The 17,004-nt window shown below is 51.0% G+C and overlaps 1 protein-coding gene across 1 annotated transcript; it reads right to left on the reverse strand.

Annotated features, from left to right (window-relative positions):
- Nucleotides 1-11,174: 11,174 nt before the first annotated feature.
- LOC133339278 (eukaryotic translation initiation factor 4E-binding protein 1-like) lies at nucleotides 11,175-16,208 on the reverse strand (the record flags this gene model as incomplete). Its single annotated transcript, XM_061547412.1, is given in 3 exon segments — nucleotides 11,175-13,717; nucleotides 15,931-16,116; nucleotides 16,119-16,208. Coding segments are annotated over 3 exon segments (308 nt in total), but the record flags the coding sequence as incomplete, so codon positions are not given.
- Nucleotides 16,209-17,004: the final 796 nt, after the last annotated feature.

Genomic DNA, 17,004 nt, shown 5'->3' on the forward strand with positions numbered 1-17,004 from the left:
GCGGAGCCTGTAGCATGCGTGTTATGAAGGGGCCCTAAATAAAATAAAACATGTAAATATTAAAACACATACATGTTTAACTTGCACAGGAAAGTAATTGTATGTTTTCATTTGCTATACAGCCAGCTAAAACGACAAATCGCTAACTTTAAACACCCAGTCGTTCGTAAAAGTTGAAGGCGGTATAGTGCTATAGTAATAGAGCAAGTGCAGAATCACTGAAGCGGAATTGATAGCTTGAAAGCGTTTATCGCGGGGCCCTTGAAAGTGCGGGGCCCGTAGCATGTGTAGCTACTACACGTGTAGTAGTAGCTGTAGTAGCTACTACAACGACTGTAGTAGCTGTAGTAGCTACTACTACACGTGTCACACCGGTCGTGCCACCTGCACGGAGAGATGCCAGTGGGCGGACTCTGCGCTGAGGAAGGGGGAGTGTGCAGGGGGCGAGGCGGCAGCAGGAGCGGAGACGGCGGTCTGAGAGGCGGGGGGGGGGCACTGCTTCGCGTTCGTGTGAGCTCGGTACCACCACACGCGGCTGATGCCCCCCCTTGCCCCCCCCCCCTCGTCCCCCCCCACCTCCTCCCGCCCCCCTCTCATCCCCCCCCCCCCACCTCACCCGCTCGCCCCTTCGCCCCCCTCGTCTCCCCCCCCACCTCGCCCCCCCCACCCCCCCTCGTCTCCCCCCCCCACCTCGCCCCCCCCACCCCCCACCACACCCCCCTTCTCCCCCCACCTCCCCCCCCCACCCCCCACCTCACACCCCCCCTCGCCGCAGGTGTCCACGATCGTGTGCGGGCGGCCACGACGACGCTGGTGCGGCAGCCCGAAATGGCCCTCCTGGCCCTCAGCGTGGCGCGTGAGTGCCGCGTGAACAGACTGTGTTGCCGCGTGAACAAGCCGCGTTGCCGCGTGAACAAGCCGCGTTGCCGCGTGAACAATCCGCGTTGCCGCGTGAACAAGCCGCGTTGCCGCGTGGGGGCACGGCAATGTCGCGCAGACACAAATCAGTTTAAAGGGCTCCCATAATGCGCATGCAAAACGTACCCGTGGACTCAGTAACCATCCCCCTCCACGTGGCGCAAGAGCGCAGAAGCGTCGTTACCACATCTACGCCTGATGAAGCTGGTCGTAAATACTGGCGAAACGTCGTACTCAGATTGTAAATGTTGTGGCTTGGCTCTCCAACACGCCGGTGTGCTGTACTAGTCTACTACACTATACACTACTATACACTACACCAGGGGTCCTCAAACTACGGCCCGCGGGCCACATGCGGCCCGCCGAGGACATTTATCCGGCCCGCCGGGTGTTTTTGCCGCCGCTGCCTGTCTGTTACTTTTTTTCTACATGAGAAGGACGGTCATTGGTGGAAGAGGGAGAGGGGGCGGAGTTCCCCCAATCAGACTGCATTGATGGGCAGTGCATTCTGTATGTCTCTGTTTGGGCAAAGTTATTGCTGGTATATTGTTTTTGTAGCGCTGTATATATTGGTATTTTACTAATAGCAATTTGACTCCCTAGGAACAATGATGTCAAGAAAGAGAAAAACTGACTCGGAGTGTAGGATATTCAAAGAACAGTGGACTTATGATTACTTTTTCATGCAGTACAAGGAAAGAGCTGTGTGTCTGATATGCCAGAATATAGTGTCTGTGTTCAAAGAATACAATTTACGTCGACACTATGAAACTCAACATGAAGATAAATATGATTGTTTGGTCGGAGAAGTGGGAAAAGATAAAATATTAAAACTGAAAAATACATTAACAACTCAGCAAAATACTTTTGTGAAGCAGAAGCAGCTAAATATTTCATCACTGCGAGCAAGTTTTCAAGTTGCCAAGCTAATAGCGTGCACTGGCAGACCATTCGTGGAGGGAGAATTTGTTAAAGAATGCCTTCTTTCTGTTGCCAAAGAGATGCGTCCAGAGAAGGCCGATTTATTTAGTACAGTGAGTCTTTCAGGACCTACAATTACACGGAAGATTGAAGAAATGGAGACAATTTGCATCAGCATTTGCAAAACTCCACAAAAAAAACTTTCCTATTTTCCTTGGCACTCGACGAAAGCAATGATGTTCGTGATTCTGCACAACTTCTAATTTTATTCGTGGGACGAATGACTATTTCGAAGTCACAGAAGAGCTTGCTGTACTGCAAAGCATCAAAGGAACAACTACAGGAGAGGATATCTTTCGATTTAAAGCTTTCGTGACTGCAGGGATTCATCTTCTTGGTTCTTTCGGTAAAGTCACATAGAAGGGAAGTAATAAATATAAAATAAAACATAATAAAATAATTCTCACGACGTTTCGGCCACAACGCAAGCAGCCGTCCTCAGGTGAAAACCAGGTCTGTTGGGGAGACAGCATCTGAATGAAACAGCACACGAGCTTGGAGCATATATAAGCTGGGTTGGAAACGGGGGAAAGAGCCTTGACAAAATAATTTGCATATCAAGAGGAATTTAGCATATTTATGGAAATGCAAGAATGTGATTAGTACTACATATGCCCGTGCTGCATATGTAGTACTAATAACATTCCTGCATTTCCCATAAATATGCTAAATTCCTCTTGATATGCAAATTATTTTATTATGTTTTATTTTATTATTTTATTACTTCCCTTCTACGTGACTTTACCGAAAGAACCAAGAAGAGAGGATATCTATGAAAAGTTTTGCCAAACTGTGAATGGTTTGGAGCTGAACTGGGTTAAACTGGCCAGTGTGACAACTGATGGTGCTCCTAGCATGGTGGGGTCTAAGAAAGGAGTAATTGCGCATTAACCAAGAGATGGACAAACATAACCATTCTCATCCAATAGCCATACACTGCCTCATCCACCAACAAGCGCTGTGTAGTAAATCACTGAAGTGGGACTCTGTTATGAAATTGTGGTATCTTGTGTTAACTTCATTAGAGCTCATGCACTAAACCACAGACAATTTCAGGAATTTCTGTCTGAGCTAAATGTTGAGATGTATGTTCTGTATCACACAGAAGTCCGTTGGCTGAGTCGAGGGAGAGTTTTGAAACGTTTATATGACTTACTTCCACAGATTACAGATTTTCTGCTTTAGAAAAAAAGAAGTACCAGAGCTCAATGATGCAGAATGGAAATGGCACTTGCCTTTCTGACAGGCAACAGAGCTACTCAACAGTTTCAATGTGCAACTTCAAGGAAAGGGGAAGCTCATCTGTGATATGCAATCACATGTCAAAGCATTTGAAGTAAAATTAGGCCTCCTCATCAAACAAGTGAGGAGGAAAACTTCTGCCATCTCCCCACAACTCAAAATCTGTTAGCGGAAAAACCATTGGTTGCATTCCCAAACAAAACATGTGTGGATTCACTGGAAAAATTGCAAAAGGAGTTCCAATTTGGATTTAAAGAGCTTCATCTCCATGAACAGGACATACAGCTTTTCCGTAACCCATTTTCTATTGCCATTGAAAATGTGGATACAATTTACCAAATGGAACTGGCTGAACTGCAGAATTGTGACTCTCTGAAAGACGCATTCAAGTCAAGCAGCCTTCATAATTTCTATGCATCTCTCCCTCTGAGACATATCCTCATCTCAGGAACCATGCACTCAAAATGGCAACCATCTTTGGCAGCACTTATGTCTGTGAACAGACTTTTTCCAGAATGACATTTGAAATCTCCAACCAGATCTAGACTAACGGATGCACACTTGCATCACTTGTTACGACTAGCAGTGACAAATATGGAACCGGACATTGACCATCTCATTAGCCAAAGCAGGCCCATAGTTCCCATTGAAATACTGGCAAGTTTGTTGATTTAACTTTACTTGTTCTTCATTTTAAATATTGTATTTGTTCCCGTTTTGTTTCTTCACTTCAAAATAAGATATATCCAGTGTGCATAGGAATTTGTTCATAGTTTTTTTGACTATAGTCCGGCCCTCCAACGGTCTGAGGGACAGTGAACTGGCCCCCTGTTTAAAAAGTTTGAGGACCCCTGCACTACACTATACACTATAACACTACACTATACACTACATTATACACAACACTATACACTACTATACACTACACTATACACTACACTATACACGACTATACACTACACTATACACGACTATACACTACACTATACACTACACTTTACACTACTATACACTACACTATACACTACACTATACACGACTATACATACATAACACTACACTATACACTATAATACACTACACTATACACTACACTATACACTACACTATACACGACTATACACTACACTATACACTACACTTTACACTACTATACACTACACTATACACTACACTATACACGACTATACACTACACTATACACTACACTATACACTATATACACTACACTATACACTACACTATACACTACTATACACTACACTACACTACTATACACTACACTATACACTACTATACACTACACTACAATACACTACACTATACACTACACTATACACTACACTAGTGCTGTACTAGTGACGAATTGGCCACGTTCTGTTCACGTGACAACCCTTACTAGTTGGCTGTGTCGGGTGGTGACGGGTGTAACGACACATTTGTATATTTACGCGATCTAACCCAAGTCAGTGTTTGATGACGAATTCCCTGCGTCGCGAGTCGGCTCGGGCAGGTTATTTGTAGGCTGCTCATGGACACAATGACACGGTTGAGTTGCAGGACGCGTTGATACGATAAGGGGGCGATTGCTGTGCTCATGTGCACACGAAGTGAAACGCAGTGGCGGCTCGTGGCGTCTCCACCAGGTGGGGCTGTTGTGAGTGACCTCTGCTGACAAGAGAGCGTCGTAGTGAAGAAAAACCTCGTCGTGTTATTGGCCTTCCCGTGATAGTGATACAGCTCTCTTATCTACCAACGGTAGGCATTCATAAACAATTCGACAAAACAACAAAGCACTCAAATGCTGTCCCCATGACCCTCAAGTCCACACTACACAACCCCGTTGGCACTGCCAAAAGCCGAAAGAACAATTGCAGATCAGCTGACACGGCTCCACAGATTAGCCACGGCAATCAAGACACCGCGTACCGCACCGTACCAGCCACACGCCGTCCTACATCCACCTGTAGGCCGTGACCTGCGGTGTTCGCACAGCGCAACCTCGCGCCGCGACATCGTCTCTCATTGCAGACTTCTTCACAGCTTTTGATTGCGTCTCAAACGGCGTGGCTACAATGTGAGAAGCTGATGGCAGTTAAATTTCGATTTAAAGCTTTCGTGACTGCAGGGATTCATCTTCTTGGTTCTTTCGGTAAAGTCACGTAGAAGGAAAGTAATAAAATAATTAAAATAAAACAATAAAATAATTCTCACGACGTTTCGGCCACAACGCAAGCAGCCGTCCTCAGGTGAAGAACAGGTCTGTCGGAAAGAAATATAAGCTGCCAAGCCTGGTGGTGCCCATTCAGAGGCTGTGTTTCCGACAGACCTGTTCTTCACCCGAGGACGGCTGCTTGCGTTGTGGCCGAAACGTCGTGAGAATTATTCTATTATGTTTTATTTGTATTATTTTATTACTTCCCTTCTACGTGACTTTACCGAAAGAACCAAGAAGAAGCTGATGGCAGTGACTGAAGGGGGACATCTCTCACTCGGGACGCCTTCACAGCCGCCAGAGACAAATCAGACGGCCGTGTTGCAGCCGTTTATAATAGAAACAATCCACGTTGAAAGAATCATTTTATTAAAACATGTGAACACAACACTATTTATAGACCAGTATTTGGTGGGGCGGCGCCGCAACGCCCCCTCGTGGACGCACCGCGCCTGGCGAAGTGTAATTTGCAGCGCAGTGACGCTTCGCGCTGTTTGTGTCTCCGTCTGTTGCAGTGAGCGGCTCCGTGTGGCTCTTCATGGTGAGTGCGGCGGTGGCGTGCGGCTCACCACTACCCCCTGGGCACGCTCACCACGAGCTGCGGGGTCACGCTCTCCACGCACTCCACCCCACTCTCCCCACTCTCCCTGCACTCTCCCCACTCTCCCCACGCTCTTCCCACGCACTCCCCACTTCCCCACACTCTCCCCACACTCCTGCACTCTCCCCACGCTCTCCACGCACTCCACCCCACTCTCCCCACTCTCCCTGCACTCTCCCCACTCTCCCTGCACCTCCCCACTCTCCCACGCTCTCCCCACGCTCTCCCCACTCTCCCACGCTCTCCCCACGCTCTCCCCACACTCTCCCCACTCTCCCCACGCTCTCCCCACACTCTCCCTGGTTGTGTCTGTGTGCTCAGGGCATGGCAGATATTCCACCGACCAGTGCAGCACGTGTCCTCGAAATAAAAGGGGTGCCCCCCCCCCGGTCTATCCATTATCTTAATAAGATCCCATTACTTCCCATGAAGACCAAATTTAGCCAGTTTTTCAGCTTGTAATGTCAATTATATTAATTGATTTTTCACCCCCAATATACATTGATTTCTAAAAGATCAAATTATATTATGGCACGTAAACGAAAGGCCATTGCCCGAAACGTCACAAATTATACATTTTCCCTTTTACGGTCACACAGTGGTATTGCGGAATGTGTTGAGCGTTTGTTTATTTGTGCACCAGGGCCAATGCAGCATCAGCATCACCACCAGACCACTACGCAGAAGCCACGCGTACGCGTGGTTTTTCTTCCTGGTTCCTACTGTTGTGCAGCAGGAGACTAAGAAATATTATCGTCATCATGAATTCGATTATTCGGTTATTATTGTTAATGTCACCAAATGATTGGGCGTGATATTAGGGTCGCGAGGGTATATGCGACCATACTTCACCCCGCCGGTCAGTGGTGGGGGTCTCGGGGAGCGGTGGTGTAGCGGTTAGCGCGCTGCGCTGCGCTGCGAATCCGGCGGCCAACACCAGTGACGATCACCAGTGACGATTATCCGAACCGGTCCCTTTCCTCCCCTAGGTCGACTCAGCCTCAAATGAGTACCAGGTGCGATGTGTAAACATCGCCACTTGGGAGACAAAGGCGGCCGGGTGTGGTGCTGGCCACCCACCCCATCGTGTACCGTGCCGGCCTTCATAGCAGCTCGCTAACAGCACTTGCCCCAACAGTCTGTTCAGGCTACAGGGGGATCTGTCTTTGTAGCACACTCAGAGAACACAGTTGCACGAGTTGGTGCGAGTGGCCCTGTGCGCGTGTCTTGTCGTTGCAGCTCTGGTGGTACAAGAGCGGCGTGCTGGTGAGTCTTCCGATAGCACAACCCACTCGCGTGACCGGCGTCACACCACGGGGCAACGCATCTGAGTGGCGCGTCGCCCCGCGTGGCGGAGAACGCCCTGCGGAAGCTGACACCGCAGAACTTACCTCCGAGATCCCGTTAATTGTAGTATAAACATTACTCGGCGAGGATTACACACAGCATGAATCGTCCCCTACCGCATCACAATCGCAACTGTTAGAACCGTATTGAGTAGGAGCGCGTTTTGGATTCCAACATTTCGGATGTTGGATTTCCCGCTCTTCAAGGACGCGTTTGCATATTTTTGCCAATGACCCCCACAAAAGACCAGCCCATCACCTCCCGTCCAGCGGCACGCGTCGGGGAACCGATGCGTGACCCCCCCACCTACCTGCCCGAACTACTACAATGACTGTCAACCGCGTGATCCAAATAGTCGAGTAAGGGAACCAAAACTGTATCGGTGTGCCGTGCGTGTGGCCGCAGGACGAGGGCAAGGTGTGGCTGCTCGTGTCCCTGGGCCTGGCCGCCGTCTACCAGGCCCTCGTGTCGGCCGTGTTCGCCGTGCCGTGCCCCTCCAACCACACGGCCACCACCGCCGCCCCGGCCACCACCACCACCAAACACCCGATGTTCTAGGCCACACCACCACCAAAACCCGATGTTCTAGGCCCCTGCGGGGCTGTTGGCCACATTCTGGACGCGGCCGCAACTTCATTTCACGTGAACCGCCGCGGCCACACGAGGCCCCCACTTCGAGACTGCCGCAGACGATCTCCACCCGTCACCGCGAGCATCTCCCCTGCGTCGTCGTCTTATTATTATTGTTGTTGTTGTCGCACGGCTACCGATGTCGATGCAGAAGCGACAACTGCAATTTCACATTCAGCTGGTCACGCCAGACAGATCAGTTTCACACGCAGCAGTTGTAGTAGGAGGCTTTCGCGAGCAATAGCATCCATAATACAGGTTTTGTTGGTGAGATCTCGTAAATGTATAAATGTGTCGTTAAACCCGCCACCCGACAAAGCCAACTAGTAAGGGTTGTCACCTAAACAGAACGTGGCCAATTCGTCACAAGTACAGCACTAACCGGTGTGTTGGAGAGCGACATCCATTTTTGGCTGTCGCCTGATGAAGCTGGTTGTAATTACTGGCGAAACGTCGTACTCAGATTGTAAATGTTGTGGCTTGGCTCTCCAACACACCGGTGTGCTGTACTAGTATACTACTATATACACTACTTTATACACTACACTATACACGACTATACACTACTACACTATACACTACTATACACTACAGTATACACTACTATATGCTACGCTACTACACTATGCACTAGTGCTGTACTAGTGACGAATTGGCCATGTTCTGTTTACGTGACGACCCTTACTAGTTGGCTGTGTCGGGTGGTGGCGGGTTTAACGACACATTTATACATTTACGAGATCCAACCCAAGTGTGTGTCGGCGGCACTGATCATCGGCTACTGCAGGGGGCGCATATTCTTGACGAGGCGAGCGACGCTGCGATGACTGCAAAACAAAACAATTGTCTCTGGGGTAGGAAGTGTTATTTCCTAATTGATTATGCCTCAAAAGTACAGAAAGTGGCGATTATTCCCTACGAACTTTGCTTTTGTGACCAGGATAGTGCTATTTTGAAATGTAAATATTTTCAATGAGAAAACGTGGTGTGCATTTGGGGGCCGTCCATAAATGACGTCACGCACCTCGGGGGGGGGGGGGGGTCAGACATTTGTGACGAGGGGGGGGAGGGTTTGAGAAATGTGACGTCACATCAAAATGCGCAACTTTAAATAAATATAGACACCACGTTCTACTTAATTAAATAGACTTTTTAATGTTTTCTCCTACAACATCAGAGTGCAGCGCCACATAAAATACGCACTACAATGACAATAGTTTAAAGCGATTTGAAGCATGTTTTATTTTGGGGGGGGGGGGGGGCAGAGCTTTGTGACGTCATATTTGAGGGGGGTCTGACTTTGTGACGCCGTGTGAAGAAGGGGGGGGGGTAAAAATCGTCCAAAATCGCGTGACGTCATTTATGGACGGCCCCTTGTCTCTTTCCTTCACACAAAGTCCTGGTCACGAAAGCAAAGTTAGTGGAGAATAATAGCAACTTTCTATACTGTTTAGGCATGAGCCATTAAAAAATAACACCTCGCACCCAGGAACACAGCTCGTGTTACATCGCGTGGTCGTCTCCGCGTCGCCCTCGAATCGCCTCTGCGAGGGCGGCCTGGGCTATGGTTGAGCGTCGTTCTTTGTCAGCGGCGCAGCGGAGCGCGTCGAGGCGCGTCGCTCGCCCGCCGCCGCCAAACGTCCTCACAGTGCCACGCGGACCTCGGCACGGAACGAGTTCCACTCCCCTGCGAGAGGGGAGTGGAAGAGACTCGCACGGAGCTCGGAGCACGGAGGAAGGTGGTCGTCTGAAATTTGACTTGAAACTTTCGTGACTGCAGGAATTCGTATTCTTTGGTTCTTTCGGTAAAGTCACGTGGATAGAGAAAAATAAAAAAAAGATAAAAAAACCCACGACGTTTCGATGGTAACACAAGCGGTCATCATCAGGGAAAAAAAAACACCGCTTGTGTTGCGATCGAAACGTCGTGGTTTTTTAATCTGTTGTATGTTCTCCATCTACGCGACTTGACCGAAAGATCCAAAGGAAAAGTCGTCTGGTTTCAGGGTAGACTTTCACCACCGCAGGCGTTGTACACTTACCCGTACTCACCCTCAATCACCCCTCATTCACTATCACCAGCAAACCATCACCCAACCACACATCCACTCACTCACCCATTTGTCGACACCCACTCGCTCACCGTCACCAGTCCACTCACTCACCCACTCCTTCCGTCCACTCAACCATTCGCTTGCTCACCCCCCCACCCATTCACGTAGCCAAGCAAATCGCCACGGGGTGCACACGCGTCTGTCCTGAGAGCTCCCGCTCGCTCTCAGACGACTCGAAGAGCCAATTCTCACGACCACATTCAGCGACTTGAGATTCGCGACGTTTGGCTGGAAACGTCGACGAGCATCTTCAGGAAGTCGTTTAAATACTAATGCAATCAGACTATTTATACTGCAGGAATCCGTCAGTCAGGTCACGTGATAAGCAGAGAGGGGGGTGTGGGGCAAAGGTTATAGAGGGGGCACGTGAGGTAAGCTCGGGAGCTCACGAGTAGGTTCCAGAAGGGGGGCGTGGCCAGGAGGATAAAAGGGGACCCCGAGCGAAGGTTCGGGGCTGTTGTTTGGAGTGGGATCCCGTAGGGCTGCTGCAGTCTTCGTCACCGTCTTCACCTTCTCGGCGTCGTCAGCCAGGCAGTCTCTGTTGGCTGTCCTGGCTGAAGTGTAGTTACCCCTTGTGCCCTGTGAAGGCTATTCCTAGTGTCTGAGGGTATCGATATATTTGTACAAGTTCACAATCAAAAGGCGCTAAATAAACAGAGAAAGAAGCTAACACGTTTCTCGACTTGAGCCATTGTCCTGAGAGCTCGGGGGAGAGAGGATAACGGTGAGTGGAGGTTGAGCATAATGTGGCGAGTGGACGTTCGTTGTTGCGACTTGCAGTGGTGGTTCAGTGTAGTTGTGGTAAGTGGAGGAGTGATGTGCATTGTGATTCGAGTGTGGTGGTGGTTGGGCGTGGTGTGGCGAGTGGATGTCGTTGTTGCGACCTGCAGTGTGGTGGTGGTTGAACCCAGTGTGGTGAGCGAGTGTTTGAGCAATGTGCGTTGTGGCCTGCAGTGGTGGTGGTTGAAGTGTGGCGATGTTTGTTGTGCCATGCAGTGTGGTGGTTGAGACGGTCGCGGTGTGTGTGGTCTCGACCGAGTCTTCAACACGGATGGAGGGGGCAGCAAATCGACGAGGAAAGTTCACAGGAAGCCACGACGCACAAAAAGCTCCAACGCCGTGGTGCTGCTGTTCACCTTTTTGTTGTAACCTTTAATTTCAGAAATGTGAACTGTACACATCCCATTCATCTCAACGCAAGCACAATTTCAACTTCTCGCACGCGACTCCGGCTGGTAGTCAAACACAATCACAGTATGAACAAGGGCATTTGTTGCCACCCACACACTCCCCCACCCCACCCTCACGGGCTCCACGGAACAAAAGTAAATCGGTCCCTCGCCCTCATCTCATCCCTTTCCGGAGAGAAGTCCAAAACAAAAGCCAAGAACCGAGGGGAGGAGCGGGGAGCGTCGCTGCGGTTTAAGCCGAAGAGAGCCAACACTTTTTCCCCCCCATACAGCAAGCTGCAGGTGCACGCGTTCAGAATCTTGAGAAATTCCACGCAGACTCGCAACCCTTCCGGGCCGTTTTGGCACGCACCGCTGTTTAAAAAAAGTTTTATTAACTTTTCAAGAGTCAAGAAAAAAATTGCTGCTTCCAAATTTTTTTTTAAGGGAGTGCATTTGCACGACAGCAACCCCTCCTCCTCATTGTGGCGAGGAGCACGAGCCACCGCCACACGCCACGTGCCCTTTGACCTGTGCGGCAGACCCACCGCCCCTCCCGTCGGAGAGGCAAAGGTCAAGGTCGCCAGCGCTGCTGTCGACTTAGCAGAGGAAGACGACGGTTGTTGGTTTCCTCCGTGCAACTCATCTACGGAGGACCGGGCACGGCGAAGCACGCCGTCGCACGGATGGATTGGCAACGCACCAAGACAACCCCCCCCCCCCCCCCGGCCGGTGCTCGCTAGGAACACAACGCGCGCTCGCAGCCGGCGCCTCCGGACTAACGGGAAAGGCCGGCGGACTCACCCGACGCAAAGGGATCCCCGGGGGGGGGCGTCTCGACGCCACCACCGCGTGATGGCGAGGCCCGTCCACTCGCAATTCACGAGCATGCAACTTCGCAGACGCGCATGGACAGAAATGAAACTTCCGCTTAGAAATATTCACGCCGCAAAGTTACGGGAGAATCCACGACATCCTGCGACCAAGATGCCACCGAGTCCAGGATTAGTCCCCGATTGGCCACTGGTCACAAGAGGCTGAGAAATATGACCAGGTAATTCAATTTAACTCGCGTCAATGGCACCTGACCTGGGTTGGATTTCGTTCAACCAAAGATTTCGCGAGCCCGTGTCGCCTGAACGCGCCACTTTTTTAAATTAAAATTTGCATTGGGCGTGAAGGCACGCGGCACCTCTCGGTAAGAGCCAAGTTCCGGGGTTACGAGATAAAAAAAAATACAAATCATTTAGCACCTCCACTTGCAATGACATTAACTGACTGAACTGTAAAAAAAATCCACAATATCGATAGAAACTTCTGTGAGCGCGCACGCTCGCGCACACTTCTCCATGCTGGTTGGGAGGCAGGTGGCTTCAAATGTCCTCAATTCCACACCGCCGATCGTTGCAAAGACACGAGGGGGAGAGAGGCTCGTTCCTGCCGGGCTTAAATCAAGGCGGAACGAGCGCAGGAACCAAATCCAAAACAAGCACGTTCCAAAAAGAGTCCTGCATCGAGGCACAGTAACCGACCTTTCAGGAAGGATTTGTGGAAGATGCCGGACTGGGAGTCTCAACGAGGCACAGAATCATCCTCCTCCCCACCGCACGACGGCTCCTGCGATGCGAGGAGCTTGCAAGAGAACAGCTCCACCCCCAAGTTACGTCAACGTTTAAGCGTCTCGGGTGGATTCATCGGGTAAGATGGGGGGGGGGGGGGCAATCTTGGGACTTGGCGAACCAAAAAAAAATTTACTGTGAAGTTAACACCTTCAAAAAGGGGAGTTCGTTTCTGAAATGCACTCCTTTTAAAAACTTCGATAAAGAATCGTTCCGGCTTTAGTTTGTTTGCGAGTCGAGCGCCATGCTTTTGATAGGAAACGGTGAAACCGAGCAAGCGAGAGACTCTGCACGGACGTTAGCCAAGGACACGCGCCCATATCAACTACGAAAAAGTTTCGCAATCGTACATTTCGCCAAGTCCATTTGCAGCCGTATTCCATGGAGGTCGTTTTGTATAGCAATAAAAAAAACAATTGCCATGATTGAGCGACACATTTTTAGAAAAAAAAATTAATCAAAGTCAAAACTTGCGATGGCACCGTTACACGCCAGAACCGACACGGCACCATGGCCACATTTCCTTTCGAAGCCAAGTTGTCTTTAAACTTTGGGTTCAAATTAAAAAGTAGACTTTAATCGTCTGCTCGGTTGAAAAACTAGATTAAAAAAAGAGTAGAGAGCAGACACGATTACCTTAAGGCAACAATATAAGCGCAGGAGTAGTAGCATGCTTTCTAAAGTACTATAATAACGTGTCCGTTTAATGCCAACTTTTCATGATTTTTTTTCTTAGAACACAAAACATCGGTTCGCCTTGCACGGGGGCGACTGAAACGGGGTGCAAGCCAGACGAGCGCGGTGGAAACTGTCGAGTGGAACAGCTGGGATCTTCAGCGAGACATCCATTTAGATGTCCATCTCGAATTGAGCATCCTCCCCTGCATGTCGGAATGCAAACAGGGAACACAGAAAGAGACGACCCACGTCAGTCAGTGCGCCAGGGCGTGGCCCGGCAAACACAGCACAAACACAGCCGTCGGTGCTCTCACACACACAAGATATCCACGTATTGCCTTAACGGACTGTCGGGGCAAGTGCTGTTGGGCGAGCACCTGCGAAGGCCGACACAGAGCACACGAGTGTGGGTGGACAGCGCCACACTGCACAAGATACTAATTTGAGGCCGAGTCGACCTAGGGGAGGCCCAGGACCGACTGGTGTTGGCCACGAGGTGGAATCGTACTCAGGTCACCAGGTTCGTAACGGTGTGCTGACCACAGAGTCACTGCTGCCCGCAGCGCACAAACAAATCCGATACGCACCCACCCACAAAAACAAAGACACACACACACAGAGCCCACTTCCTCGAGAGAAGCAGGGGCAGAAGAACCCCCGGACACCGGTGATGCAAGCGGCAAGCGGAACATAGACAAGCGTCCGGCAGCACAACGACACTGGCAGCAGCTCCACAAATAAAAAAACAACGGCTCAGACAAATACTGGAGTAATTATTGGCCTCCCCCCCTCCCCCCGTGGAGGCAGAGCCCGTTGTGAGTTTTGTTCACAGATGGACGCATGGCTCAAGAGGCCGGAGCACTGAGCTGGGACTAACTGTGATCCTGGGTTACGATACAGGTTTCAGCCGCCGGCGATTAACGCGGGGCTACAAGCGTTGTGGGGCGATGTTCTCAGCCTGGGTCACCCATGACTGCACAAAATAAAACCCACAACGTGAAATTCGGTTCTGCACTTAACTTGGCCAAAGTGGAGCGCTGAGAATTTAAAAATATATAGGTTTTGAATATCGGTGCCGTGGATGAACGTCGTACTCTGTGACAAGAGCGGGTGGGAAAATGCTGCCCGCCCCCCCCCCCCCTAGGATGCGTGGGCCAAAAGTCAGGTGAAAGAATTTCAGAGCCAACTCTGCAGTATCCGCTTCTGCACGGGGACGTTGGGTCTCATGACGGCGATACCGATGGAGCAACGGGGATGAAACATTGCGAATCACAGCCTGGAATCGAACCTGGGTGTAGAGGACTAGAGCACAGTACACACAGCGACGAGACGGCTCTCCCCCACCTCACACACACGTCCACGTGCAAACACCGCCACTCGTCCATATCACGCTGCAGGCCCAAATGATGCTTCGCGAGCACCTTTTGAGGCAGGCACGGCACACAAAGGAGTTGCGTAACCAGAACTAGACACACAGACCACGAGAGCCGTCGCTATTCATCCGGAAGCGTCCGTGGCGTTACCGCGGCGGTTGCGCCAGGCTAGGTACACTATTAGATTGCACAAAGCAGGCCAAACGTCTCCCATAGCCGCACAGATTTGGTAAGTGCTGTTATTGAGCACTGATTCAGGGCAGCAGAGCAATGTAGGGGGTGATGGCCATTACCACACCCAGCCACCTTTGTCTCCCGAGGCCTGATGTTTACATATTGCACCACGCACTCATTTTTTACGCCGATTTGTTGAGATATTTGGTACTGATATTAGCCGTGGCCAGGAATCAAACTCAGGTCGCTGGGATCACAGCGCAGAGCGCTAACCACTACACCATCACTCCCCCAAACGCGATCAAAAACAAAGATCCCCGTATAGCCTTAACAGACTGTTGGGGCAAGTGCTGTTAGCGAGCGCCCCTTCGACACGCGAAGGGGTGGGTGGCCAGCACCATGCCTGACCTCCGTCCCCAGTGGCGATATTTACACACTGCACCAGGTAATCATTTGAGGCTGAGACGACCTAGGGGAGGCCCAGGCCCAATTCAGATAATTGTCACAAATACAAAACGAGGCACGCAAATACAAAATGCCGCACGCACCTGCACAGAAAATACAAAATGTCGCATGCATCTGCACGCACAATTACGCACACCACACGCGCAAAATGACGCACACCGCCCGCGCAAGCACACCGCGTGTGCGCGCGCACACACACGAATCATGCACAATGACACACGCACACACGAATCGTGCACAATGACGCACGCACACACACACACAGCGTGCGCGCACACACACACGACACGCGCACAATGACGCACGCACACACCACACACGACGCGCGCACAATGGCGCGCGCGGGCACAATGACGCACGCACACACACACGGACACAGCGGCACGTGCAGACGTGGTGCCGACCTGGCTTGTCGCTGTGGTTGGCCACGTTGTTCTCCGCCACCGCCTTGGTGGGCGACGCGGTCGGAGTGGCCGCCTGCTGGCCGCCCGCGTTGGGCGAGGCGGCCGCGGCGCTGGCCGCGGCGCTGGCGGCGGCGTTGGCCGCGTTGACGACGGCGGTGGGGGAGCTCTTCCGGGGGTTGGTCACGCGGGGATGTGCGGCAGCAGCGGGGGCGGCGTGCGCGCCAGCGGCGAGTTGCGGCACTCCATCAGAAACTTGCGGTCGTAGATGATGCGGGTGCCTGCGAGCACGGAGCGGGGCGGGCGCGTGTTCAGCCGTCACCGAGTTCGCACAGTAGGGGGCAGCGATGTTTTTTCTTTCCCCAAGAGTCATTTATCAACATTTTTGAAAAATGTATAATTATTTAAATACAACTTTAAATGCGATGATGGCTTGCAGCCCTTCGACAACACTGCTGGATGAATGCCCCTCCCCACACAGCACGTCATCATGTGGGGGTTGTATGATCATACATCACCCAAGTTGGTCAGTGCAGGATGCAGAAGTGGGGGGGGGGGGGTTCCCGGGAGTGGTCTGACATGGTAGGCGTGCTGGGTGGGGAATCGAACGCTGGTTGCTGGGTTCGCAACACCGTGCGTCAACCATCGAGCCACCAATCCCGCCGCACCACGGCGCGAGTATATCCAACGCCTCTTTACGAAAACGGGCTGGCAGCCGTTTCTGGGGTACACACAATGCATCACTGTGCATTTCCCCCAAGCCACGTGGGATGATTTAAAGTCCCCCCAGCGACATAAAATAAAATCTTGAAGAGCAGCAAAATAATTACCAAACGCCTCGAAATAAAACACCGCCCTCTTGCGCCACGCGGTCGTTCATTATAAACAATAACAACTATTTATTTACTCGGGAAAGCCAACCACACTTATTTTCAGGGAGGGTCCTGCTACACAGGAGATATTTGCCCAACACCAATGACGTGTGTTGTAATTGTGTTTGGCTCTGGGAGGAAACTGGAGGAGCCGGAGAAAACCCATGCAGATCAGATGGAGAAAACCCATGCAGATCAGATGGAG

The sequence above is a fragment of the Lethenteron reissneri genome, unplaced genomic scaffold (assembly GCF_015708825.2).
Source record: "Lethenteron reissneri isolate LAM-NWPU_2019-01 unplaced genomic scaffold, ASM1570882v1 scaffold_1737, whole genome shotgun sequence".
Classification (NCBI taxonomy): domain Eukaryota; kingdom Metazoa; phylum Chordata; class Hyperoartia; order Petromyzontiformes; family Petromyzontidae; genus Lethenteron; species Lethenteron reissneri.